Source organism: Nanorana parkeri, unplaced genomic scaffold (genome assembly GCF_000935625.1).
Source record: "Nanorana parkeri isolate BGI_ZX_2015 unplaced genomic scaffold, ASM93562v1 scaffold310, whole genome shotgun sequence".
NCBI lineage: Eukaryota > Metazoa > Chordata > Amphibia > Anura > Dicroglossidae > Nanorana > Nanorana parkeri.
In genome coordinates this window covers 467,353-491,960 of record NW_017306578.1, presented here as the reverse complement: position 1 = coordinate 491,960, position 24,608 = coordinate 467,353, and the positions used below count along the sequence as shown (strand labels likewise).

General features: G+C 42.9%; 2 protein-coding genes across 2 annotated transcripts in view; one reads left to right on the top strand and one right to left on the bottom strand.

Moving 5' to 3' along the window:
• The window catches only part of LOC108788187 (sulfate anion transporter 1-like), a 32,288-nt gene extending 22,735 nt beyond the window's left edge, over window positions 1-9,553 (top strand). Inside the window, exon 4 of the mRNA XM_018557920.1 lies at window positions 7,948-9,553. Coding sequence (XP_018413422.1) covers window positions 7,948-9,480 — 1,533 coding nt within the window. The 3' untranslated portion in view covers window positions 9,481-9,553. The remainder of the gene's footprint in view (window positions 1-7,947) is intronic.
• Window positions 1-24,608, bottom strand: part of IDUA (iduronidase, alpha-L-) — a 108,699-nt gene that overhangs the window by 77,383 nt on the left and 6,708 nt on the right. Inside the window, exons 2-3 of the mRNA XM_018557922.1 lie at window positions 21,351-21,491; window positions 9,827-9,832 (exon numbers count right to left, since the gene is read on the bottom strand). Of these exons, the coding sequence (XP_018413424.1) occupies window positions 9,827-9,832; window positions 21,351-21,491 (147 nt within the window). The remainder of the gene's footprint in view (window positions 1-9,826; window positions 9,833-21,350; window positions 21,492-24,608) is intronic.

The following is a 24,608-nucleotide window of genomic DNA, read 5'->3' as shown; positions in this document are numbered from 1 at the left end:
TCTGTTGCTATACATCCTGCTTAAAAACTAAGCACTGAAAGCTCGCTCTCTACTTTTTGTCCTTCTCTCAATATTGAAAGAAACTTCTATATTTGGCAGAGCCAAGTGTGCAAGTTTATGGCACCCTACACATGACTCTGAGGATATCTGTGCTTGAAAGCAGTCATATCCCAGGTTCAACTCCAGTGGTTGTACCACTAAAGGTGACCTCCTCTTTACAGTAAAATGTAAATGATACCCTGTATTTTGCACCCACAACCATCAGGTTCCTCTAACACAGGTGGCAAAGGACCTAATTTTTATCTATTGATGGTCTGTGGTAGCCAGTGCACCTTGTCAGAGTATATGCCAACTTACATTTGTGGTTAGTGTACATGCCCCCTTACATTGGTGTTCAATGGAAAATGCCATCATTACATATTGTTCAGAGTAATCGCCTCTGTTTAATTGGTGGGAAGTGTAAATCCCCCCTTACATTTGTTGTCAGTAAAGGTTCTCCCTACATAGGTGGTCAGTGAAGTGTTCCCTGACATTGTGGGTCAGTGAGGTATCTCTCACATTTATTGTCTGAGGGGAAAGGGTCCTTACATTGGTTGTCAGTGAAGAAAAGTTCCCTTCACATTGGAGGTCAGTAGACATTTGTGGCCATTAAAGGTTCCCCTCACAGCAATGATTAGTAAAGTGCCCCCTTAAATTGGTGATCAGTATTCAGCTCCAATAATGAAATAATCATCAATGACATTGCCTTTGAAAATGATTACCTGAGAAGTATTGGATCGGTTTGGCATAAGATGAAAGAAACCAAGACAATACTGCAAGTACTTGAACTTCACTGGGTAACACTGGAGCCTGACGAGGGCATAAGTGGGAAAATGACCCCCCTCCCCACATAGTAGCCCTGTTTTTGAAGACCAGACACTAGTCAGGCTGAGATTTGTTCCTGTTGATAGTTTACTCTAGGGGTATTCGGCTTAATGCTTGTTATTTCACATTAGGGAACATAAGTGCATCATGCAAGAAACGTTTGTATTAGAATTTGCTAAATGTCATTGCATTGGAAATGCATGAAGAACCAATGTAAATAATTGATTTTGACCAAGCACTAAGAAATACTGTATCCACATTTAAGGTTTAAGGATTTGATTTTTCCCAGTGTAGCCATTGTGATTAAAATAATAGTTTGATGGAGATATCGGCTTACTAAGGATTAAAAAAAACAGCCGGAGAGCATGGCAAAGGGGCAGTAAAGCTAAATACGAGGACTTGGTAAAGTGGTTCTAAAATGTTTGACTAAAGGTGCCCATACACCTGGTACCACGGAAGTACCAAGCAGAATAGCCGAGCCAAATGCCACTCGGCTATTCACTCACTGCCGTTCGGCCCCTATGTGAATAGGGGCGAACAGCAGCGAGTGAGCTGCCGGAACTTCGGCTCAGCCGATTCAGATACTGTATCGGCTGAGTCGAATTCCTTCTGCACTTGATGAGCATGTTCGGCTGAACCGAGGCAAGCCGATGTACGGCTGATTTCAGCCGATGTACGGCTAGAATCAGCAGTACAAGCCTGAAATAAATAGCCGAACAGCATTCGGCTCACTTCACTTCGGGTGGGTTATTCACTTTGCTGCCTTTGGCAGCTTTGTGAATAACCGTACGAGTGTTAAATGCTAGTTTTTGTCTAGGTTCAAAAATAACAAAGTTATACTCACCCGAAGCTCCAAGCCAGCCAGCTGTCACAGCGCTCGCTCCAGCCTCTCTCCTCCTACGATGCAGCGTTGGAATGTCCCTCGATTGGCTCACATCTATGCACAGTGTATGGAACATGATGATTTACGGGGCCTTAGACCGCAGCAGGGGAGGGGGAGAGAGGCTGGAAGAACCAGTCTCGGAACAAGCCGGCTCCATGGTTCAGGTGAGTATAACCTTTTTTTTTTTACCTAGACAAAAATGGAACAGTTAACCCTTGCTTTGCGGGAGTTCTTTTTTTAACCTGATTGTGATCATGATTACGATCATTTTTCCCAGATATGATCAAATTAAATTGGTGTGAAATACTTTATACATAAATAACCACATTCTAGGGAAGCAGACAAGACAGGCAGGCCACAATGGATGGGAGAGCAATACTGAAGATGACAGCAGAGGGAAAGACAAGGGGCCACACAGGAGGACAGTTTATAATTTATTGGAAAGGGAACGTTTAAGCCCGTGACACACTGGACACAAAGCAGTGCGGAGTGGCGTCACACAGACCTTCACGTGCAGTGCGTCTTGTACTTTTTACTCCGGCACGTCAGCTTGCAAGAGCTCGCATAGCTGAGCGTGCCAAGATGAAAAATGTCATCTTTGGCCAATCGACTCATGTGTCAGGATGCGAAGTCCATCCGGTTGTTAAATGCGAACAGATTGGCTGAAGATGCAGTCTTTCATCTACCCGCGCTGCTCTAACACACTGCATGAGAACGCCTGTGTCTCGCAGCTTTGCCTTGCTCTGCACAGCTTCGCATGCAGTGTGTCACGGACTTAAGGGTGAGACATGAGAACAGGGTGCTCCCCGAGGATATATGTCTTTTCTCTATTCCATCTCAACATCTGCTCCATTATTTCTTCTATTAGGGTTCTCTTTCCCTCCATCAAGTACTCCACTGTTCTCTCTCACGCTATCCATTTCTTTCATTTTCTCTCCCTGTTTTTACCCACTTTATTGTGCACAGAAGTCACCAACTGTCTGCAGAGCCAATAGCTACAGACCTCCAAACTTCGTGTGGCCTTCAGATTGGCACAACAACAGTGCGTAGAGAGCTTCATGGAATGGCTTTCCATGGCCGAGCAGCTGCATCCAAGCCTTACATCACCAAGTGCACTGCAAAGCGTTGGATGCAGTGGTGTAAAGCACGCCGCCACTGGACTCTAGAGAAGTGGAGACGTGTTCTCTGGAGTTATGAATCACGCTTCTCTGTCTGGCAATCCGATGGACGTGTCTGGGTTTGGCGGTTGCCAGGAGAACGGTACTTGCCTGACTGCATTGTGCCAAGTGTAAAGTTTGGTGGAGGGGGGAGGAGGATTATGGTGTGGGGTTGTTTATCAGGGGTTGGGCTTGGCCCCTTAGTTTCCAGTGAAGGGAACTCTTAAGGCATCAGCATACCAAGACATTTATGGACAATTTCATGCTCCCAACTTTGTTGGAACGGTTTGGGGATGGCCCCTTCCTGTTCAAACATGACTGTACACCAGTGCACAAAGCAAGGTCCATAACGACATGGATGAGCGAGTTTGGGGTGGAGGAACTTGACTGGCCTGCACAGAATCCTGACCCCGATAGAACACCTTTGGGATGAATTAGAGCGGAGACTGCGAGCCAGGCCTTCTCATCCAACATCAGTACCTGACCTCACAAATGCACTTTTGGAAGAATGGTCAAACATTCCCATAGACACACTCCTAAACCTTGTGGACGCCTTCCCAGAAGTGTTGAAGCTGTTACAGCTGCAAAGGGTGTGCCAACTCAATATTGAAGCCTACGGACTAAGACTGGGATGCCATTAGAGTTCATGTACGTGTAAAGGCAGGCGTCCCAATACTTTTGGTAATGTAGTGCAGGGCTCAAAATTTCAAGTCCTAAGTTACTAGCCAGGCCTTAATAGTTACTCGCCACATGTCCCACTAACCCCTACCCTGCCCCGGCTTTAACTCCGTCAGGTCAGCGATGTGACGCAGAGTACAGAGATCAGTAACAACGCCGAGTACAGAGACCTGCGGTGTGATTCACAGTACAGAGACCTGCGGTGTTATGCACTATACAGAGACCTGCGGTGTGATGCACAGTACAGAGACCGGCGGTGTGATGCACAGTACAGAGACCTGCGGTGCGATGCACAGTACAGAGACCGGCGGTGCGATGCACAGTACAGAGACCTGCGGTGCGATGCACAGCACAGAGACCTGCGGTGTGATGCACACTACAGAGACCTGCGGTGTGATGCACAGTACAGAGACCGGCGGTGTGATGCACAGTACAGAGACCTGCAGTGTGATGCACAGTACAGAGACCTGCGGTGTGATGCACAGTACAGAGGCCCAGTGGCGTAACCAGAGTAACCGGCGCCCGGGGCAGGACAAACTTTTGCGCCCCACCGTGATATGTGGGGGTGTACAGGTACAATGAGAGCATGCTGGGACATGTCGTAATTGAACTACAAGTTCCAGCATGCACTCATTGTCCCTGTACACCTGCCAAATATGACCCAGGGAATAGTAACGAGCTGTTTGGCAGGCTCCTGTCCTCCTTCTATGCAGTGGAGCCCGGGTTCCTGTAGGGAAGGAGCCTGCCAATCAACTGGTTTTAATGGCAAGTGGACCGTGACATTTTTAATCACCTTTTTATTTAAAATGTATTAATTTTTTAAAAATTGTATTTAATTATTTTTTTAACAAATTTGTTTCACTTAACTCTATGGCTATCACACAGGAGCTAACAATCCCCTGTATGATAGCATTTGGAGGTGACAGATACTCTTTATTGAACCTGTCACCTCCAATACAGGTTGCTCCCTGCGGCCGGTGAGGAGACAGACTCGGCGGCCGGGCAGAGGACGGAGCAGCGAGGAGAGAGGTAAGTGAAGGGGTGTGGCAGAGGGAGGAGGACAGACGGATTATTTTCCTCGGCCGCTCTGTATCGGCAGTGACCGAGGAGGAGAGAGAACTGACACGGCGATCGCCACTGTAGAAGCGACAGCAGTTCCGCCCCTGAATTTCCACTCACCCCCATGCAATTTTCACTCGCCAATTGCGAGGGGGCGAGTGGAGATTTTGAGCCCTGATATAGTGTATATATAGATATGAATACATACACTGAGTGGCCAGTTTATTATGACCACCTGACGTTTGTAGGCAAATTAGCTATAATTAGCTATAATTTCACGCTGAAGTTGCTAGAGGGCCAGACCATTCTAAATAGGGAAGCAGGTTGTTTACCACGACAGTAGAAGTGATTTGTTTCTGAAGATATGGGTAAACAACGCGATTTAACAGCCTTTGAACGTGGGATGATTGTTAGCGCGAGCCATGGAGCGAGTATCAGCAAAACAGCAGAATTCGTTAAATGTTCAAGAGCAGCTGTTGTTAAAGTGTTTAAATACTGGACTGTCAGCCGAAAATCTGGGTCTGAACGTGCGAATTTTGTGGCCGTCAGCGACTAGTCAATGTTGGTGCAGAACGGAGAGTGGCAAGACTGGTACAAGACAACAGAAGGGCAACAGTGCAGTGTTAGATTCCTCGCATCTGCTTTCAACATCTCGTGGAGTCACGAGGCGGCCCACCGAAGTCATCTCATGGAGTTATCTCGTAGTCCAACTAAGTACTGTCATAATAATCTGGCCACTCAGTGTATATACACACACGTTAACCCCTGTAGTGAGGCTACCCTCACACTGTAAGGGTCAACTGCTCATTTCCATCTCGTCTAGGGGAGCAAAATAAAGAAAATATACCTACCTAATCCTCAATCCCTGCTGGCTGCTAGACCTCTTCTCCTAAGGGCGTCATCATCAAGTCTATGCAGGGTTCCTTCACTTGAAAGATGAGGATCGTGGGTCAGGTGAATGCATTATTCTGTTCCCTAGACCAGGGCTAAAAATTTCAGGTCCTGAGCTACTAGCCAGGCCTTCAAAGTTACTCGCCAACAGTTGCCCTGCATAACACAAACAAACACACACAGGGCACAACGCGCACACAGGACGACACACATACCGCCACAGCACAACGCACAGGGCATTACTTATACAGCACAATGCACAGAGCATTACACATACACATTTTATCTGAAATTAATTTGTAGTTACTTTTTTAAAATATTTTTTTTTTATTTTTTATTATTTGTTTTATTTTTACTTTATTATAACCCCTGACATTTCCCTTTTAAAATAGAAAATAAATTGAGGACACCAAATCCTCAATTTCTTTTTCAGCAGCCTCAGCACTCAGTGAATGGGAAGCACTCAGTACAGAGGCTTCCCATTCATTCAGACACTGATAGTCAAATATTTACTATCAGCAGTTTCTGAATGGGCAGGAGCCTCTGTAGTGAGTGCTTCTCCCCATTGAGGAAATCTTGAATGAACAGGATGTGATGTACACATAGTACTATGTGTCCCCAGTTATTTACAAACACTGGAGTGATCAGACGATCGCTCCAGTGTTTGTCCTCACACGGAGTATCGGTAAATATCAATGATATTTACCGTTCCCCCGCTCTGCCACGCACATAGACGCTGTCATCCTGAAACTGACAGGATGACAGTGGCTCCGATCTCCTCCCCGCTTGGCCATCCTGACAGCAGGGGGCGCGGCTTCTTTCCCCCTCACCGCTCCGCCATCCTGACAGCAGGAAGCGCTCCCTCCTGCGACCCCGCCCCCACACACAGACACACGGGGGATGGAAGAACGTGGGAGGGCTGTCATCATGTCGGTGAGGAGGAGAGAAGCCGCCCTGAGGAGGAGTTGAGTGCCTGACTCTCAATGGCTTCATTTCCACTCGCCCCCACGCAATTTTCACTCGCAAATTGCGAGGGGGCGAGTGGAAATTTTGAGCCCTGCCCTAGACCAAAACAAGTAGTTAACCCTTGCAGTGTGGGGATGACCTTTCAAATTCTTGGAGATCTGCTTTAAATATGGAGGTGTGGTGACTATTTAATTATGGTAAGTGTGTATATGACAACGGCAAAAAAACAACAAAAGACAGATAATGTAACTGTCCATTTATACTACAATGATGCAATAATCTACCTGAGAATTTGCGGCTCCGGGGGAAATCTTTAAGACAGTTATTAAAAACAAACTCTATTAAGGTCATCTGTGACGTCAAAAGCAAGCACAATCAATGCATGTGCAACAAAGGTATTAGACATGAAAAATACTTAGCTTAGAGACTTGTACATCAAATAGGTAAAATGTATTGATTTAAAAAAAGGTCAGAGGAACTAGAACATAACTGCCTGAATTTAAACCCATTAACCTCACCTTCTGAGACATTATACTTTTTTTTACAAAAGTGAATGAAGATTAAATGCATTAATCTATAGAATATGGACAAAACAGCATTATTTCGAGGTTATCAGTTATGCTAGCTATCAACTGACTGCAAGTGGAGCTGCTGCACAGGCAACTCTAAAATAACACTAAACTCCTAAAATTGCATTCAACTACCTAAACTATTAACAAAAATGTATTTGTGTATCACTCAGCCGTAGATCCTCAAATCATCTCTGAATTGGTGCTGACACTGTCTTTCCTTCTGGAGGGTGGCTACTTTTCCTCCCCATGGTCCCTGTGTGTGTTGTAAAGTAGCCACCGCTCCAAGCTCACTCCCGTGATAGACTACAATCTGATCTTTAGTTTAACAATTTGTATTGAGATTGTAGTCCATCACGGGACATATTTACCGTGTGCAGCCATCAGGTATGCTTAACAACAATTTTTTTATCAGCTGTTGTGCTTAAAATAGACCTAAGAGCCAAGATAATCAGATGACATAATTAAAGTTTTAATAACTCAGAGGAGGGCTATACCCCCTCAACTAGCAGAGATGGGTCCATCTTTATTAGTCGGTGGCACATGCTGCCAACAAGAATACTTTGAAAACAGGGTGTCATGGGTGCTTAAAATAAATGCAAAAATATGCATAAATAAATGAAAACAAAGTTTTCATACATATAATAAAAAAATGTAAAATGTCACAGCATAAACATACACATTTAAAAATAAAACCATGTATAGTTACCCTTCAAAGAGGTTTTAGAGATACATTCTGTATGCATGATAAAGCAAATAAGCCATTACAAATGGAAAACAAACTATGTGTTGTTATATTTGTAAAGATTTAGTGAGTTTGTTTGTAGTTAAAGTTTGAGCTTGTAACGCCATTCATATCTTTTTTTTACCATTCCTGCAGGTTCTCATGGGAATATTTCGACTGGGTTTTCTTTCCATATACTTGTCAGAGCCAATGTTGGATGGTTTTGCAACAGGTGCCTCACTTACAATTTTAACAGCACAAGTGAAATATCTCCTTGGACTAAAAATCCCACGCAGTCCAGGTATTGGAATGTTGGTAACAACATGGTTTAACATATTTAAAAATATTCACCATACTAATTATTGCGATGTGATCACAAGTGCCATATGTATTGCAGTATTAGTGGCTGCCAAAGAGCTTGGGGATCGTTACAAAGACAAAATAAAGATTCCCCTGCCAACTGAACTAGTTGTAATTGCAGTGGCCACACTTGTGTCACACTACTGCAATCTAAATGAACTCTATGGTTCAAGTGTTTCAGGAGTAATCCCAACAGGATTTATACCACCAAAAGTACCCGATTTTGGTCTAGTGAGCAAAATAGCAGTGGATGCTATTCCTCTTGCAGTCGTTAGTTTTGCATTTACAATATCCTTGTCTGAAATGTTTGCCAAGAAGTATTCGTATACAGTGGAAGCTAACCAGGAGATGTTTGCCATTGGCTTCTGCAATATAATTCCATCATTTTTCCACTGCTTTGCCACCAGCGCGGCTCTTGCTAAGACACTTGTAAAGACATCAACAGGGTGCAAAACACAAGCTTCCAGTGTGGTTAGCGCTATTGTGGTCCTGCTGGTTTTGCTTTTCTTTGCCCCATTATTTTACTCACTACAAAAGTGTGTTCTGGCCTGTATAATAATTGTCAGCTTACGTGGTGCCCTCAGAAAATTTAAAGATTTGCCAGCTCTATGGCAGCTAAGCAAAATAGATGCAACCATCTGGGTTGTCACTGTTGCTGCTTCAGCTCTAATCAGTACAGAAGTCGGCCTCATGGTAGGGGTGATCTTTTCAATGTTATGTCTCGTTGTACGAACTCAGATACCTCACACAACCACACTCAGCCAGATACAGGACACTGTCTTTTATGAGGATGGGAATAAATATGAAAACCTTTCACCTATACCCAGAATTAAAATATTCCGCTTTGAATCTCCACTTTACTATGCAAACAAAGACTACTTTCTCCAGTCTGTGTACAAAATGGCTGGAATGGATCCTGGTCTTGAAATTATAAGAAGAAAAAAAATGGAAAAGAAAGCAAAGAAGCAGAAAAAAAGGAAACAGCTAGAGGATGGAAAAAGCATGGATAACAACGACAACCATGATATTCAAATAAAGCTTGTAAATCACAAAACTGACTTGCAAACAATTATTCTTGATTGTTCCTCAATAGCCTTTTTAGACACATCTGGCATCAATGCCTTAAAGGGATTGCTGAAGGATTACAAAGAAGTACAGATCAATGTTTTACTGGCTTGTTGCAACACTTCTGTTATCGATGCCCTTAGCAGAGGAAGCTACTTTGGAAAACAAAACAAGGATATTCGTAAGATGCTCTTTCACAGTGTGCATGATGCAGTTCAGTTTGCAAGTGAGAAAGAATTGGCTTTAACAGACTCAACAGTATAGACACTGAAAAACCTTGAAGCATTTCTACCTACTTGGCATTAAAGTATTGACTTTAAAGTATTGACAGTGAGACACTAAACTCAGGAGTAAAATCTTAAAAATGCATTCAAGTGACCTTAACTATTAACAAAAATGTATCTTATTTGTGTATCACTCGGCTGTAGATCCTCAAATCATCTCTGCATTTGTGCTGACACTGTCCTTCATTCTGGAGGGTGGCTACTTTTGTTCCCCCTGGTCCCTGTGTGTTGTAAAGTAGTCACCGCTTCAAATTCACTGCCATAATGGACTACACTCTCAATACAAATTAGATGCCCATTTCTTATTCCTCAGCTTCACTGCTCACTTGCCTCTACAATTACTTGCATTGCATACCTCCAGGTCCATGTAAATTGCCTGCTCCTCCCAACTCGCTGTGGCTTCTAGTACAAGCCGGTGGAAGGAAACGGGTATTTGACCCGTCCAATCAGTCAAATTGCTAGGGATGGTGATGCAGAGGATGGCAGCTTTTCACAAAGTGGGACACTGGAAAGGCTAGTGTATGCTTCTTTTAGCAGGTAAGGGTTACATACATGTGACCCTATGCGGACCTCACCTCTAAGGCTTTTACTGCTGTTTATGTCACCACTGTCGAATTTAATATTCATTCCTATGTGTTCAGAAAGTGAGCAGAACAACCAGCTGCAGTCACTGTCCATGTATTCTGTCAGCGGCAGGCCCGGCTTCAGAATACATTAACTACAGCAGGAGATATTTCCATTCACCCTGTTAAGCGTGGATTTGTTATATTATTTTTTCATTCGGCCCACAAGCTGAACGAAAATTACTAGTGTATGGCCAGCTTAAGGAGAGTCCAGTCCCTTCTCGTTTGGTCACCAGGACACGAGGTAAGGGGAAATCCCCCTGACACAGCAATAAAAAAGAAGAAAATGTTTCTAAGGCTGCCCATACACCTTGCGATCATCGGACGACACTTTTCGTCAGATGATCGAACCATGGTACAGTTCTCATACGGCGGCCCCACCCTGCCCCGATTATCGCAAAGTTAGATCAGCAGTAATTAAAAGAAAGCACCTGGCGGAATTGCGGTAATCGTATTTTCGTCTGCGCATGTGCACTGTAAATCGTACGAATTTTGACGTACGGAAACGCCACCAACCTTGTGAAAATCGTACGATCGACCAAAGTTTTCTAACCTGCTGCTTAGTCAAAAGTCGATTGATTGTAAAGTATTCGCGGTTGTACACTGCCCATCAACCTTACGAATATCGGACGGAAACGCGATCGCATACGAAAAAACTTTCTGCAAGTATGTTGCATTAAACTGTAGAAAATTTAATAGTGTGTTACAACAATATGTAAAATACTATATGGAAACAATTATTCCTCTTCCTGTTGATTTATATTTTAGCACAGAATGTTCTTCTAAAAGTTATTGACAAGTTGTCATTAAGTGCTGTGAATAAAGAGTTATTTTTAAACATGCTATGCAATTAGTGCAAATATTTTTGTATGTTTTTCCAGCAGATAAAAAGGATAAATAAAAAAAAAAACTAAGAAAATTAAAATCTAGCCAAAATGTGTACAGATTTAAAGTATATCTGAACTGTAACTAGATGACGTTTAAGCTGGCCATAAACGGGTAGATTTTTGTATGATTGTTAATATCAAAAATCTCCTCATAACATTATTTAACATTTCGTTTGATTTCAACATTCGATTTTGGAATGAATGGAATTTCTTAAACAAAAACCACATTCACGTTTTGCATTTCATTCATTCCGAAAAAAAATGTTTCCAAATGAAACCCTACTGATATATGGCCAGCTTTAGTTTGTAAAATTTAACAAACAATTGTCACAGTTATTTCCATAAAAACCACTCTTTTTACCTTGCAAATGTGTTCTGCTTCTCTCCTCCAGCCCTTTTCAGACTCTTCCTTTTTTTTCAGTATTGGCTTCACATGATTGCTCAGAACCAGCTTCTAAATGGTAGGGATAGTATTTCGGTACCGAGTACGAGTACCAATTTTTTTTTTCCAGTACTCGCCGAAACCAAAGACTGAAAGTCCCATTCAGGAAGCCAGGCGGCGTGTAATTACTCTCCACCTGGCTTCCTGATTATCCAGGAAGCTGGGCAGCGTGTAAAGACTCGCCATCCGGCTTCCCGATTAGCAAGGAAGCCGTCCCCATGCTTTTCGTCACTATCATGGAAGCTGGGCGCCGTGTAATGACGTGCTGCCCGGCTTCCTGATACGGAAAGTATCGGGCTAGGCATCGGAGCATTTGGGCAAGTACGAGTACTCACCCAAATACTCAGTATCGGTGCATCCCTACTAAATACAATCAGCGGTGCACCATACCTGCACAGTCTGATGGCACCGCTGCATCAAGGGTGCATGTGATAGGGATACAATGCAGAAGCACAACTTCACGATAATTCTTATGACATAAGAGAAAGTGCCTGAACAAGAACCTTTAAAAGAGGATCAACAGGAATTCTTTTAATCAAAGCTAAAGATTGAAAAAGATTGAAAAAAACTTTTGGGATTACACTAACATGTTAAAACTTACAATAAATGTAAGGGCTTGTTCATACTATATGCGGTGACTCCCGTTTTGCAGAAACTGAACAACACCAATCAATGCTAGGGCACAATCCATTCATACCAGAATGTGGTCAAATGCGAGAAAAGCAGAACACTGCATTCTTTTGCAGTGCACTGCAAGTTACCGCAACACAGAGCAATATAATGTACTGCTGTGTGTGGACCTGAATATAGTGTTTAAAAATTGTACAGTCCAAATCAAGTAAAAAAAAAAAGTAAACAGTGTAATGTTCTGAGACAGCACATCACACCACCTCCCACTGGGGATGTTACAACACTCTAGCCCACATGCTATAACAGAACGTTTTAGTAGACAGTTAGTGTGAACAAGCCCTAAGTGATTGGGTTTAGATCTACCGTGTTTCCCCGAAAATAAGACAGTGTCTTATATTTTTTTTTTTCACGCAAAAAGAAACACTAAGTCTTATTTTTCGGGGGATGTCTTATGTGTACCTGGCTGCAGCTGTCCGCTCTCCGCTCGTGCGTGCGTGCAGGCGGGAGGGAGGGAGCTGCGGCCGCTCTCTGCTCTAATGCCGTCCATGGAGCCAGAAAGGTGGGCGTGCGGGCGTGCCTTTTGCTGCGGCCGTGACATGTAAAATGTAATTATACGGTGCAGCTACCCCGAAAATAAGACCTAGCGCTATCAGGGATTTCTGTAATATAAGACCTACCACCGAACTAGGTCTTATTTTTGGGGTAGGTCTTATATTACAGAGATCCCTGAAGATAGCGCTAGGTCTTACTTTCGGGGTAGGTCTTACTTTCGGGGAAACACGGTACTTTCACCACTTGCTGTCTCATTGATCGTGATTAAATGGCCGGATGGCTGATGCATAAGATTGGGTGGTCGTTTATAAACGTCCTTCACTGCTCCCGCTCATGTACCCCCCGCGTGATCAGGAGTGGGGAAGGTTTGATAAATTTAAGCCCTGGATACATACAAGCGTTCAGGTGGATATAGAGCCTGGAAAGGGTGAGGGAAGGGTGCGGGAAGTGTGCGCCCTCTCTCCGTGGCCGCTGCCGACTATTCAGGGCTCAAATGTCCTCCGTGCAGGCCGACTGGTACGGCGGGCCTCTGTGGTAGGATGTAGATCGGCACATTCCACCAGCTGTTTCAGCCTGTCATTTCTCCACTGTAGCTAGAGAAGATGCAGATCTCTGCTTCATCAGCTTCTTTGGGGTCTCATAAAGAAGGCCTGTCACTGTATATGTGCTATCACATAGGGGGATTTTTATCCCCCTGTGCGATAGCAATAAGGTCTTCAAATGGTAACATTCCAGGAGATGGATTCTTATCTCAAAACAAAAGTGACAGTTATTTTCAACTAAGTCCAATGAGAGTAGGAAATTATAGCCACGTGGCTGAAAATAAACATCATTATCCTTTGTGAATGGAGCCTGATGCATCCAAAATCATAATATAGAATTAGGTAAATAGATATTGTTTTAAAGATAATATGAAATTATTTAAAGGGCTATTAAACCCTCAGTGTGTTTTTGCATATATCTATGGCTAGCAAGCAGTAGATATATGCAAAAACTTAAACAAAAAACCTTTTCAAACAGGTTTTAACTTACGCCTGTCTTTGCCGCACGCTCCAGTCGGAACATCTGAAGATTTTCGGGCGGGCACATGCGCAGTTCAGATATTCGGCCGGGAGACGAGGAGAGACACAAGGTAAGACTATGGAGCACTGTGCACCCGCACAGACTCCATGGGATGTCAGAGGAGGACAGAGGAGTCAGCACTGGATCGGAGACCGGCACCAGTGCTGGAGGACATCTGCACTACTACACATCTGCACTACTACACATCTGCACTACAAAACTACACTAAAGAAGAAGTGGTTCCTTTAATGTCACTTTAACACTGAATTTTGTATATTCCTGTGTACACAAAGATTATTTATATTGTAAATAAAATGGAAAACACTGAATTTGTTCATTAGTATTTATTGCTTATAGAGATTAACAAAGCAGTGTGAGAAATTGCTGATGGTGGCTGCCGTTTTCTACCTCCCAGGCCAGCTGATAGTCCCAAAGCATTATTTAAGTTGACAGATTCAGCTTCACTCCCTCAGTGTTGATATGCGACACATCTATTGGGTAACAGCCTCTTCCAGCAGTGTCATCTCACACAGATGTTTTGTTTAATAGGAGGTTCTCTTAAACATGTATAAAAATGGGCTAATAAAATTGGCTCTCATATGACATAGGGGTTGATTTACTAACCTAAACACACGCACGCACCAGGTGCGTGTGATTTTCACACAGCAAAACGTATTTATCAACCAAAAAGTCTCTATAAGCATATTTCCACTAATGCCATATATGGAAAAATCATGCACATGATGCATATATAATGCTGCTTCACAGTTTAGACAAAAATGGTTAGCTCATGCATTTACATTCCTGCATTCATCAACGCAAGCAACACAGTGTAGAGCTAATTTACACAACATCACCTTGCAATTCAGGGCAGGGCTTTGCACAACACACCTGCTGGGTGTGTACACACTACAAAGGTGTTTAGATTCCACCCATAGATCATGCTGGGAGGGAACACACTACAGAGGTGTATACATGTTCGTGGTGTGTTTATAAGGTTAGTAAATCAATCCCACAGTGTCATCATTCTCACTTATCAATAAGCCAGGTAAGCAATACAACTTATACACTGCATTGTAACGAGGAACCGCGGGGGACTTCTGCAGCACGCTCAACACAAGTAATGCAAAAAATATGTTTCCTCTAAATGCAAGCATTGAAAGAAGAACTCCAGGGGAAAAAAATAATTAACCCTTGCTGTGGGGCTAATCTGCACAGCAAGGGTTAGCTTCTCGTTTTTGTCTAGGTTAAAAAAAAAAGTTACACTCACCAGATGCTTTGAGTCGGTTTGTTGTTAGACCACAGGGGTGTGGAATTCCTATCGCCCGACGCCCGGGACTGGCAGTTTCGGTAGTTTTTTCTACATTTAGCCCGGCTGCGGGCAAGCAGCACGGCTAAATGTAGTGTGGGAGCCGTTTTGTACAAGTGATTTGGGACGGCTATACAACGAACCTGAACCTCACTCCCCTCTCCTCCTCCCCCTCTCTCTATCCCCGGCGGCCGGCAATGTACCTCTCCCGGCTGCCACTGGCTGCACGCTGGCTTCTTTTCTGCCATGGTCTTCGGGGTCCCCCCTCTTATGGGGGACCCGGGACCAGGCAAATTAGATTAGGTTACAGCACGGAGCAGAGAACGCTTCTCTGCAGTGATACAGGAATGCAGCCTTCCTGTCACAGGAGAACTAGCACAGTGCTGTGCTAGAACTCCTGTGTTGGAGGTGACAGGGTCAATAAAGAGAACCTGTCACCTCTAAATGCTTTCACACAGGGGCTTGTAAAAAAATAAATGACAATTAAAAATGGAAATACATAAAAATGGAAATACATAAAAAGGTGATAAAGTAAAAAATAAAATAAAAATAAGAATTATAAATAAACAATATTACAAAGTAAAAAAAAAAGTAAAATAAAATTCAAAAAAAATAAAAACACCGCTGCACCCACCATCTGCATGCATGGGGTATTGTGTGTGAGTGGAGTGAGTGATCCGTTACCGCACGACAATTGCACACAAAATCGTGTGGATGGCCTAGCGGTCACAGAATCACACAATTATTGTCTAATGGCACCCCAGTCACACCTGGCAGATTGCACGGTTTCCCGCCACAATACCACCTGTGCAATCAGACAAAATCACGGTTGAAAACACTGCATGGCGCGTGTTGCGAAAAAAGGTAAATGTACCTTTTTCAGTGATTGCCACATGGATGTAACTTCACTGAAAGCAATGGGGCCGCGCGGCAACTGCTGCATGCAACCGCACACGATCGCCCAAGTCTGCACCAGCCCTAAAGGGTAAATTCACTTTCCCAAGTAATTTGGAAAAATTGAATTACCTGCTCAAATCTCCCTCCCACTATACTTACCTTTCAGGGAACGGTCCTTCCCATCCGCCAGTATGGGTGTACTATCTGTAACTGTGCCATGTATTCTCAATTTCGCTCGCAAATTGCAAGCACTCGTTGGTCAGCGCGGTCACCTGACGCCACTGACCAATGAGAAGCTCTTCTTGGCACTGCTAAATACGGTTTTGGTTAAAATAATTTTTTTTGTATCAGGACAAGTAGATTGCCATGAGAGACAAGTAGATCGGGCCCCCACTTTAGTCCTTGGACATGTAGTTTTTTTTAAAAATGGCCCCACCCCTGGACCAGTCCTTCCAGCCTCTTTCCCCTCCGCTGCAGCGGTCTAAGATCCTGTAAATCATTACACCTATACACAGTGTATAGACGTGAGGATGCGGAGGAAGATTCAAATTCTGCAATGTAGGAGACAGGCTGGAGGGAGCACTATGACAGCACTCTCTCTTTAAACATGTGTTAATGTACACATGAATGCCAAAAGTGAAGATTTGCTATGTTATAGGTGTCAATTGTGTCTAAGCAGTACCTTGAAAAAATGATGTTTTGTCCGAAATTCCTCCTGAGAAATAGCAGTGCACTTCTGGGTATGTGAGTGTGCCTAGGCTCTCCTGTGCCCCTAGTCTCATAGCTGTATATCTGTTGTGTGAGATCTAAGGCAATGCTGCTCTCTGACTGCTAGTCTTGCCAGATGGTCACTAGAGCCGCACTGTAGAACAAAGCATAGTAGGTCAACACTGGGAAAACATCAGCTGCAGGGAGACTATACAGGCAATACAGGTGACTAGTCCTCAGTCACCTGCCTGCCATTGTTTGGGCACAGCTTGCAGAGTTCAGGTCCTCTTTAATACAAGTTTTATGTACATTTTGGATGTATTTTATACTATCGGCAAAAAGACACTTTGAGCTTACTTTTGACTAACAGAATGTAGCTCACATTTCCAAAAACACAGCATGTAGAACTTTCTTCCACCTTACTTCAATGCATACCATTGATGGGTACATGGATTTCTACAATTAAATGCTTCTGCTTAAATCAGAAAAGACACAGAAATGCAAGAATATGCCCTTCGTGTCCTTACAGGATTGGTTTGTATGATGCGGTAGCCTGTTTTAGCAAAACTATGGTTAAAGCACATCCTGTCTGCAATTCAAACACACAAACTCAATAGGACCTGCTGCGTCTAAAGAAATACGAAGCAGATCAGACACAAAACTATCATTATTACCATCACACTTCACCACTGAGGTTAATGGAAATCTGCTGACCCATGTTTGAAACAAACATAAAATGCATACAACAACAATAACTATCTGCATAAGCCATAAGGGGCTTGTCTGCAGCAAATATCACACTTTTAAGCCTTATCACTGACATCTTTGCACATTTAACATGCACAGTTAGGCATATTTCCAGGGTCTCTGAACTTTATCAGTTTTAGCTGATTCATAAATTGAGTTTTTCTTTTACTTCACTGGGGAGTGGCATGCAGGGAAAGTACAGGGGAGATAAGAATACATTATAAAAAAAACAAGCAGGAAGTTATGAGTAAAGTCACACCCCTTTAAAATAATAATTACATTTTTTAAAGAACATCTTTTCATTTTATCTGTAAAAAATAAGTCAAGGCAACTGGACTTGCTGTATTTTTCTTGAAGACGTTTCACTGGTCATCTAACCAGCTTACTCAATTCAAAATTAAGTAAGCTGGTTGGATGACCAGTGAAACATCTTCAAGAAAAATACAGCAAGTCCAGTTGCCTTGACTTATTTTTTACAGATATACCATGACCTGGATGAATGAGAACCTTCACAGACATCTTTCCATTTTCCTTACATCATTGGATCTCTGTGCTTTTCTATGCAATGCAGGCAGACCATGGCTGGTGAGTTGGCAGGGTGCTGTACATAGCTTCCTAAAAACATTACATCCCCCGCATCAGTACTCCTCTCAAGGGCCATATGCCATGATGCAACCAGTGAGCTGGCTCTTGGGAGGAGTTGTGCCAATATCAAAATGCCTTGGCCAGTGGCTGTCAGTCCAGACAAGTGGGCATTCCTAAGCGGACTGCATACAAATGTGGTAATGCCTACATGTGGTGCTGAATATTTGAAAGAACTGAAATCCATAAAATAAGAGGGGCAAGCCAGGGTCAGTTAGGCTGGAGAGGAAAGAGAGATGATGCTGGACATCCTGCAGCCAGAAAATAAGATGCTCTACCTGACTTGCTGCAGATTTGAATGCACATCCAGAGAAGCTCACAGTGTGCAGTGAAATCAGAGTGAGCAATTTCAGTACAGAAGAGGAGCCGCTACAACTGTGCAACACTAAATGGTAGGCCGGAGTTTAAAAATCTGTGTTTAGGAAATAGGCTTGGAACAGGAGGGGAAGACGAGGGATAAAAAATAATGTGAAAGTGATTAAAAGAATCTATGTGTAAAATTCCTGTCCAGATATTCCTAAAATAACCAATAAACACATTTCCCTGACAGCTGAAATAGCTGAAATCATGTTTGGCCTGCTGGACTGGAAAGGGAATGGAAGGTTCCAATTTTATTACAACAAGGTCACTGTCAGACAGGTGAAAACTGGGGTGAGGTGGGGGCAGTACTATGTGCTGACCTGCCAGGAGGTTTCCAGTATATGAACCTAGTGCTAAACAGATCATAGGTTTTTATTGTTATACAACCTACAAATAAAACTGGGTGAGATCAATTGTAGAAAAAGCAATGCTTTGTTTCTGCTGTTTCACTTTTGTACCTGTTCACAAAGTCACTACCTGGCAGTTAAAGAACATGTCTCAGTCTCATCTTGTATTATTTTTCACAGCTCAGTCACCTAACTCCCACGGTGTATGTTGATTTTTTTATCCCATGCTTCTGTGTGAAATCAACAGGGTAAAGCATGCCCTCCCCAATTCCTGACCACCATCTTCAAGGGAGATGGTCTTTTATTATTGTATTTTTTTTTTACTGTCGGGGACTCTGGGGAAATATCAGGGGTCTAACCAGACCCCTGATATTTCCCTTTTAAAATAGAAAAAGAAATTGAGGACACAGAGTCCTCAATCACTTTTTTGCAGCCCGTTATGAATGAACAGGAAACCTCTATACTGAGTGTTCCTGTCCAGTCATAAACTGTGGAGATAGTAACTCATACTATGTCCACAATCATAAATGAACAGAATGTGATGTAGAGCACTTCCTGTTCATTCGTAATTGGGGACACAGTAAACATACTATGTCCTAAATTATTTACAAACACTCAGCGATCTGATCATTGAGTGTTTGTATACCGCTTCCCATCCTGACTACTTCGGCTGCCACAGAAGGCTGAACTGGCGATGCAGGGAGGAGAGCTCAGCCTCCTGTGACACGGCTGACAGCTGACTCCTCCCCCACACTTCTCTCCATCCCGAGTCTCTGCCTGTCACAGGAAGCTGTGCAGGGCGGTACAGGGCGAGAACTCAGCCTCTCTCCTCCCTGCACAGTTTGGCCTCCTGACAGTTTCTCTCCTCCCAGCTGGACGCTGCTCTGTGTCAGACAAGACACAGAGCAGCGCCCAGCGGAGAGGAGAGAAACTAGAGATGCAAAGCAATTTCGGACACAAAATTGTACTTTCAGCATTTTTCCCAAAGTGCCATTTGTTGGAAATACAACAGCATACACTGATTTGTTTTACTGACATTCAGAGATGTAATATTATTCTTTGAGCTCTAGATGGCAGTATACTGCAGTGTTAGGCTATAATGCTTACTCATCTATGATATACAGGAAGTTCTATATGTATCCTCATATAATGTTCTTCTAAGCAAGTAAAACTTAATTCAGCACTCCTCAAGATCTCAGTTCTTCATCTAAGCACATAACCAACACCATTTTCGACCGATATGTTTTGGTGGCCGAAATTTTGGTGCATCCCTAAATATTTATATAGACTTTTCTCAAAAGCTTAAAGAGGAAGTCTCACCTTTTTCACAGCTCAGTTACCTAACTCCAGCAGTGTATGTTGCTTTTATTCCATACTTCTGTGTGGAGTAGAAGCTGAGATACAGACTTTGACATCACACTCTGCAAAAGGAGACAGTGTCTTGATTGACAGCTCTTACCTCACTGCCTCTGCACTTTCCCAACACAAAACAAGGCTCTCCTTACAAGGTGAGAATTTTTCTTTACTATACAGTTAAATATAATGTGAAGATGAAACAGAGCTATGACCCTAGTGCAACACTAAACTTGTGATATCTTGTAGAATAAAACAAAAATAAGGGTCTTGACATAACCATAGGATTTGTTATTTATACCGACCTTTTGGTGCCTCACAGCCCACCTTTCTCATAGCTTAACTATAAGTCCCCATTCACACAACACAAGAAATCCCATTAATTTCAATGGCTCCTGTTTACACCTGAACATTTTGTCGCCGGCTGTAAAACACTGAATGCTGATTACAACAGAGTACAGCGCGTCTGGCCCCATAGACTTCAATAGAAACACCTGGAAACATGTGACACAAGTGTTTTGCACAGTTCTGTGTGTGTATTTGCACGTTTGTCCATTGTTTGTCCATCTGCCCGACCAATTGCGCACAAAAATGTGCAAAACGTGCAAAAACGCGTTAAACATGCGTGAAAATGCTGAAGCCTAGGTGTGAACGGAGCATTAAGGATCTACAGAAATTGTGTGTATGCACACAATTTCCGTGTGTGTATTTGCACGTTTGTCCATTGACCGCAATGTCTTTCAATCTGCCCGACCAATTGCGCACAAAAATGTGCAAAACGCGCAAAAACATGCGTGAAAATGATGAAGCCTAGGTGTGAACGGAGCCATAAGGATCTACAGTAATTGTGTGTGTACACAGAGAGGTTTAAAATAGAACATTACAGGTTTAAAACACGTGTTGTGTATGTATTATCAATAATTGAAAAAATAGTGGGGGGAATTTACTAAAACTGGGACAGAATCTGGAGCAGTTGCCCTTAGTAACCAATCAGCTTCTCTTTTCAGTTTAAGTTAAGCTTTGAAAATGAAATCTAGAAGCTAATTGGTTGCCATGCACAGCAGCTCCAGATTTTGCGTGTTCCAGTTTTAGTAAATTCCCCTCAATGTATCTTCTGAACTTTATCATAAAATGAAATTGTTTTGCTTATTTGTGTACTTACAGTTCAATAACATATCAGCTTTTTCTAATAACGATGGTAAGCAAAGCATGCTAACATATCTACTTTTGATACGTTCCAAGACAAACGCATGACAATAAATAAATATTTCATAAAACATTACACACTTACTTAAGTGTAATTAGGTCCAGTAACCAGTGAATTCTGACTTGCTTGATGCCACCATTAGGGACTGAAGATATATATGCCAGGTTCAGTCTTTGGTCTTTCCCCAAAAAATATGCTTCTGATGAGTTATGTGGTAAAGGAGGACTGGAGAAAAAACACAATTGCATGTCTTTAGGTATCAACCCTAACAATGTACTTCTATTATTTGCTTAATTCTGAAGTGTTAGCATTGACAAAAGCCAAATATTTTTTTCCATTTTGGACAGAGTAAAGGAGGGTTATAATTGGGGATGCACCGATACCGATAGTATCGGTGCCGATGCCCAGTATTTGGGCGAGTACTCGTACGTGCCCAACCATTGTGATACTTACCCTCGATACCAAAACTTCTGGTCAGAGGAAAATTTCCTCTGACTGGCAGTGCTACGAGGGAGCCTACCAAACAGCATGAAGCCGGCTTCCTGCCCAATCAGGAAGCCGGGCCACTGTAAATGACCTGCCTTCCGGAATCCTGATTGGCTAGGAAGCTGGATCCATGATGATTGGCTGGGAAGCTGGCTTCTCAGCCAATCAGCATGAAGCCGGCCAAACAGCATGGAGCCAGCTTTCCGGGCAATCAAAAAGCAGGGCAGCGGGTAATGACACACCGCCTGGCTTCCTGATTGCCGGTAAGCTGGCTCCATGCTACCGGAAGAACCGGTATCAGTACTCGGTGTCGGCGAGTACCAAAATATAAATATCGGAACTCATACTCCATAATGAAAAAATGGTATTGGTGCATCCCTAGTTATGATCTGTCAATGTTTGCCATAATTGACCCATTGGGGGAGATTTCTATTTACTTCCTGTCCTATAGCTACAACAGGAAGTAAGAGGGAATCCTTCCAATGTGATGATTATCCCTGGCTGTCATCCCAGGCACCAAAACTATTGACCACATCTCCTTTTTATTCCTGTTTTGAAGACAACTCAAAATTTGGGATTTTATTTCACCCTCCGAAATCTTCCAATGGGGAAACCTGTTCTGGTGATAACTGTATAACCTGTGGATACTCCCTCACTTTAGAGAAATCTGCCCTTCCTTCATTGCTGCTGTGTTTCTGGGATAGGAAGTAAAGGGAAATCTCCCCTATGGGACAGACACAGAAAATAAAAAACTATAATAGGGGTCTTAACTATTTTCTACTGTATCTAAAAAATAAAGATACACTTTACTGGAGACAGGTACCACTTACCAAAAATGTCTTACTTTTACGGAGACAGTTATCATTTATTAAATATTTGTCACTTTACGGGAGACAGATACCTAATATTTCTCTCTGGGTTTCCTAGAGGTAGCATTGCATGGCACGTCTGTAGCTTTGTGTGCTTGCTTCAGAGATATTATGCACTATACAGGTTTATACAACAATCCACCTCCCTGGTTCTAGACTTCTAAGGTGCATTAAATAAGTATCACCCTCTATGGAATAATAACACCAAACAGACTTGAAAAATTACATAAAGGGGAGTATTTTGCTTCATTTGAAAATATTTACAAACAATTAAAGGAGAAGCAGGGGGAGAGTAAAACAAACTTTCTCCACTGCTTAGAGCTCGTGTGCAGATGTCCCACGCTGGATCTATACCCACTGATTGCTCAGCTCACAGTCTCTTTTCCTTCCCCTCCCATCTCTGTTTCTCTAACGCCCATTGGATGGACAGACAGGGGAGGGGGCGGGCACAGCTGGCTCTGGTTTTTGAGAGGCAGAGCCAACTGTCAATCAGACAGTATTTACTGTATCCTTGAGCTCTCAGCATGAGTAAGCTTAATCAGCATTGGTAAATGTACTCCTGTAACCCAAAAGTAAAGTAAAGCCCCCAAAAATGTGGCTTTATTTCTCTTTTAATAATCCTTGATGTGCTGGTCTTCTTAAATTAGGAGAACTGGAGAATGTATCTGTTACCTAAAGTAGGAAAACAAAAGCTGCTTTACAACATTCCAGCGTTGTTTATATCTTTTTGTGTCAGCAATACTCTACAATGAATGAGGAAATGTGCAATGGTCAAAGCAGAAGACTCACATGCTAAACAAAACACAGGGTAAAACATGACAAAAATTAAAAAATGGTCCAGCCTCTACAAACTGTGTGCCAGTAAAGCTTCATAATTCTACTTTCTGGTCTACAAAATAACTTTATTATAGGAATTAGGGATGTCCCGATACCACTTTTTCAAGACCAAGTACAAGTACTGTCCCTCGTGTACTTGCCAATACCAATTACCGATACTTTTTCTTAAAGGGGCAGGTGACATTTTTAATTAAAGCAATACAGACTAATGATTTTAGGGCAATTTATTTATGATTATGAAGAACTTTCATTTAAAAGATTGTGCAATGTGATTGGTGTGGTCCTTGTATGCATGGAGTGGTGACAGGTCCTCTTCAATGTAAAGTAAAACAAATGTACTCGGAGCACTATGCATGTGCGGTGGTCACTACATGTGGAGCATGTTCACATATTTCCCATATCCAATCATCTCAGTCATTGCATCATATCAGCAATACAACTTCCCCCAATTAAAACTTCAAGTTTAATTGGGGGAAATGGGACAGATTGGAAGAAGCAGGGGAGACTTGTAACTCTGTGCTATGGATCATTTAACCCATTCATGTTATCAGGGCAGAATTGTAACTCTGATACTGCAGTGTACTGGAAGTGTGTGCTGTATGTACTATGGATCATTTATTCTAGTATACACTTCCAGTACACTGCAGTATCAGAGTTACAATTCTTGATAACATGAATGTGTTAAATGATCCATAGTACATTTAACCTATGCATGTTAGCAGGGGAGAATTGTAAATCTATTGCTGCAGTGTACTGGAAGTGTGTACTGTATATGTAGTATATACAGTACACACTTCCAGTATACTGCAGCAATAGATTTACAATTTTGCCCTACTTCTTCAAATCTGTCCCACTTCCCCCAATTAAGCCGGCTAGTGACCCTGCCTGAGCACAGGCCCTGTCCCTTCTGCCATCCGCAGCCAGCCCTGTCACAGCTGCCCTTACTCACATGGCCCGACTGTCCAATCCCGGGAGTCTTGCGCGTCCCTCTGGTAGTCGGCGCTGGGCGGGAGCTCGTCAGCGTAGCTGTGACTTGTGGCTCTGGTGGGAGGTGCTCCAGGTGGGGTCCTCATTTAGCTGCCCTGCAGACTGCCCAGAGGACCGCAACACGCGCAGTACCTCTGGGCAGCCTGAAGCTACCTAAAAAAAA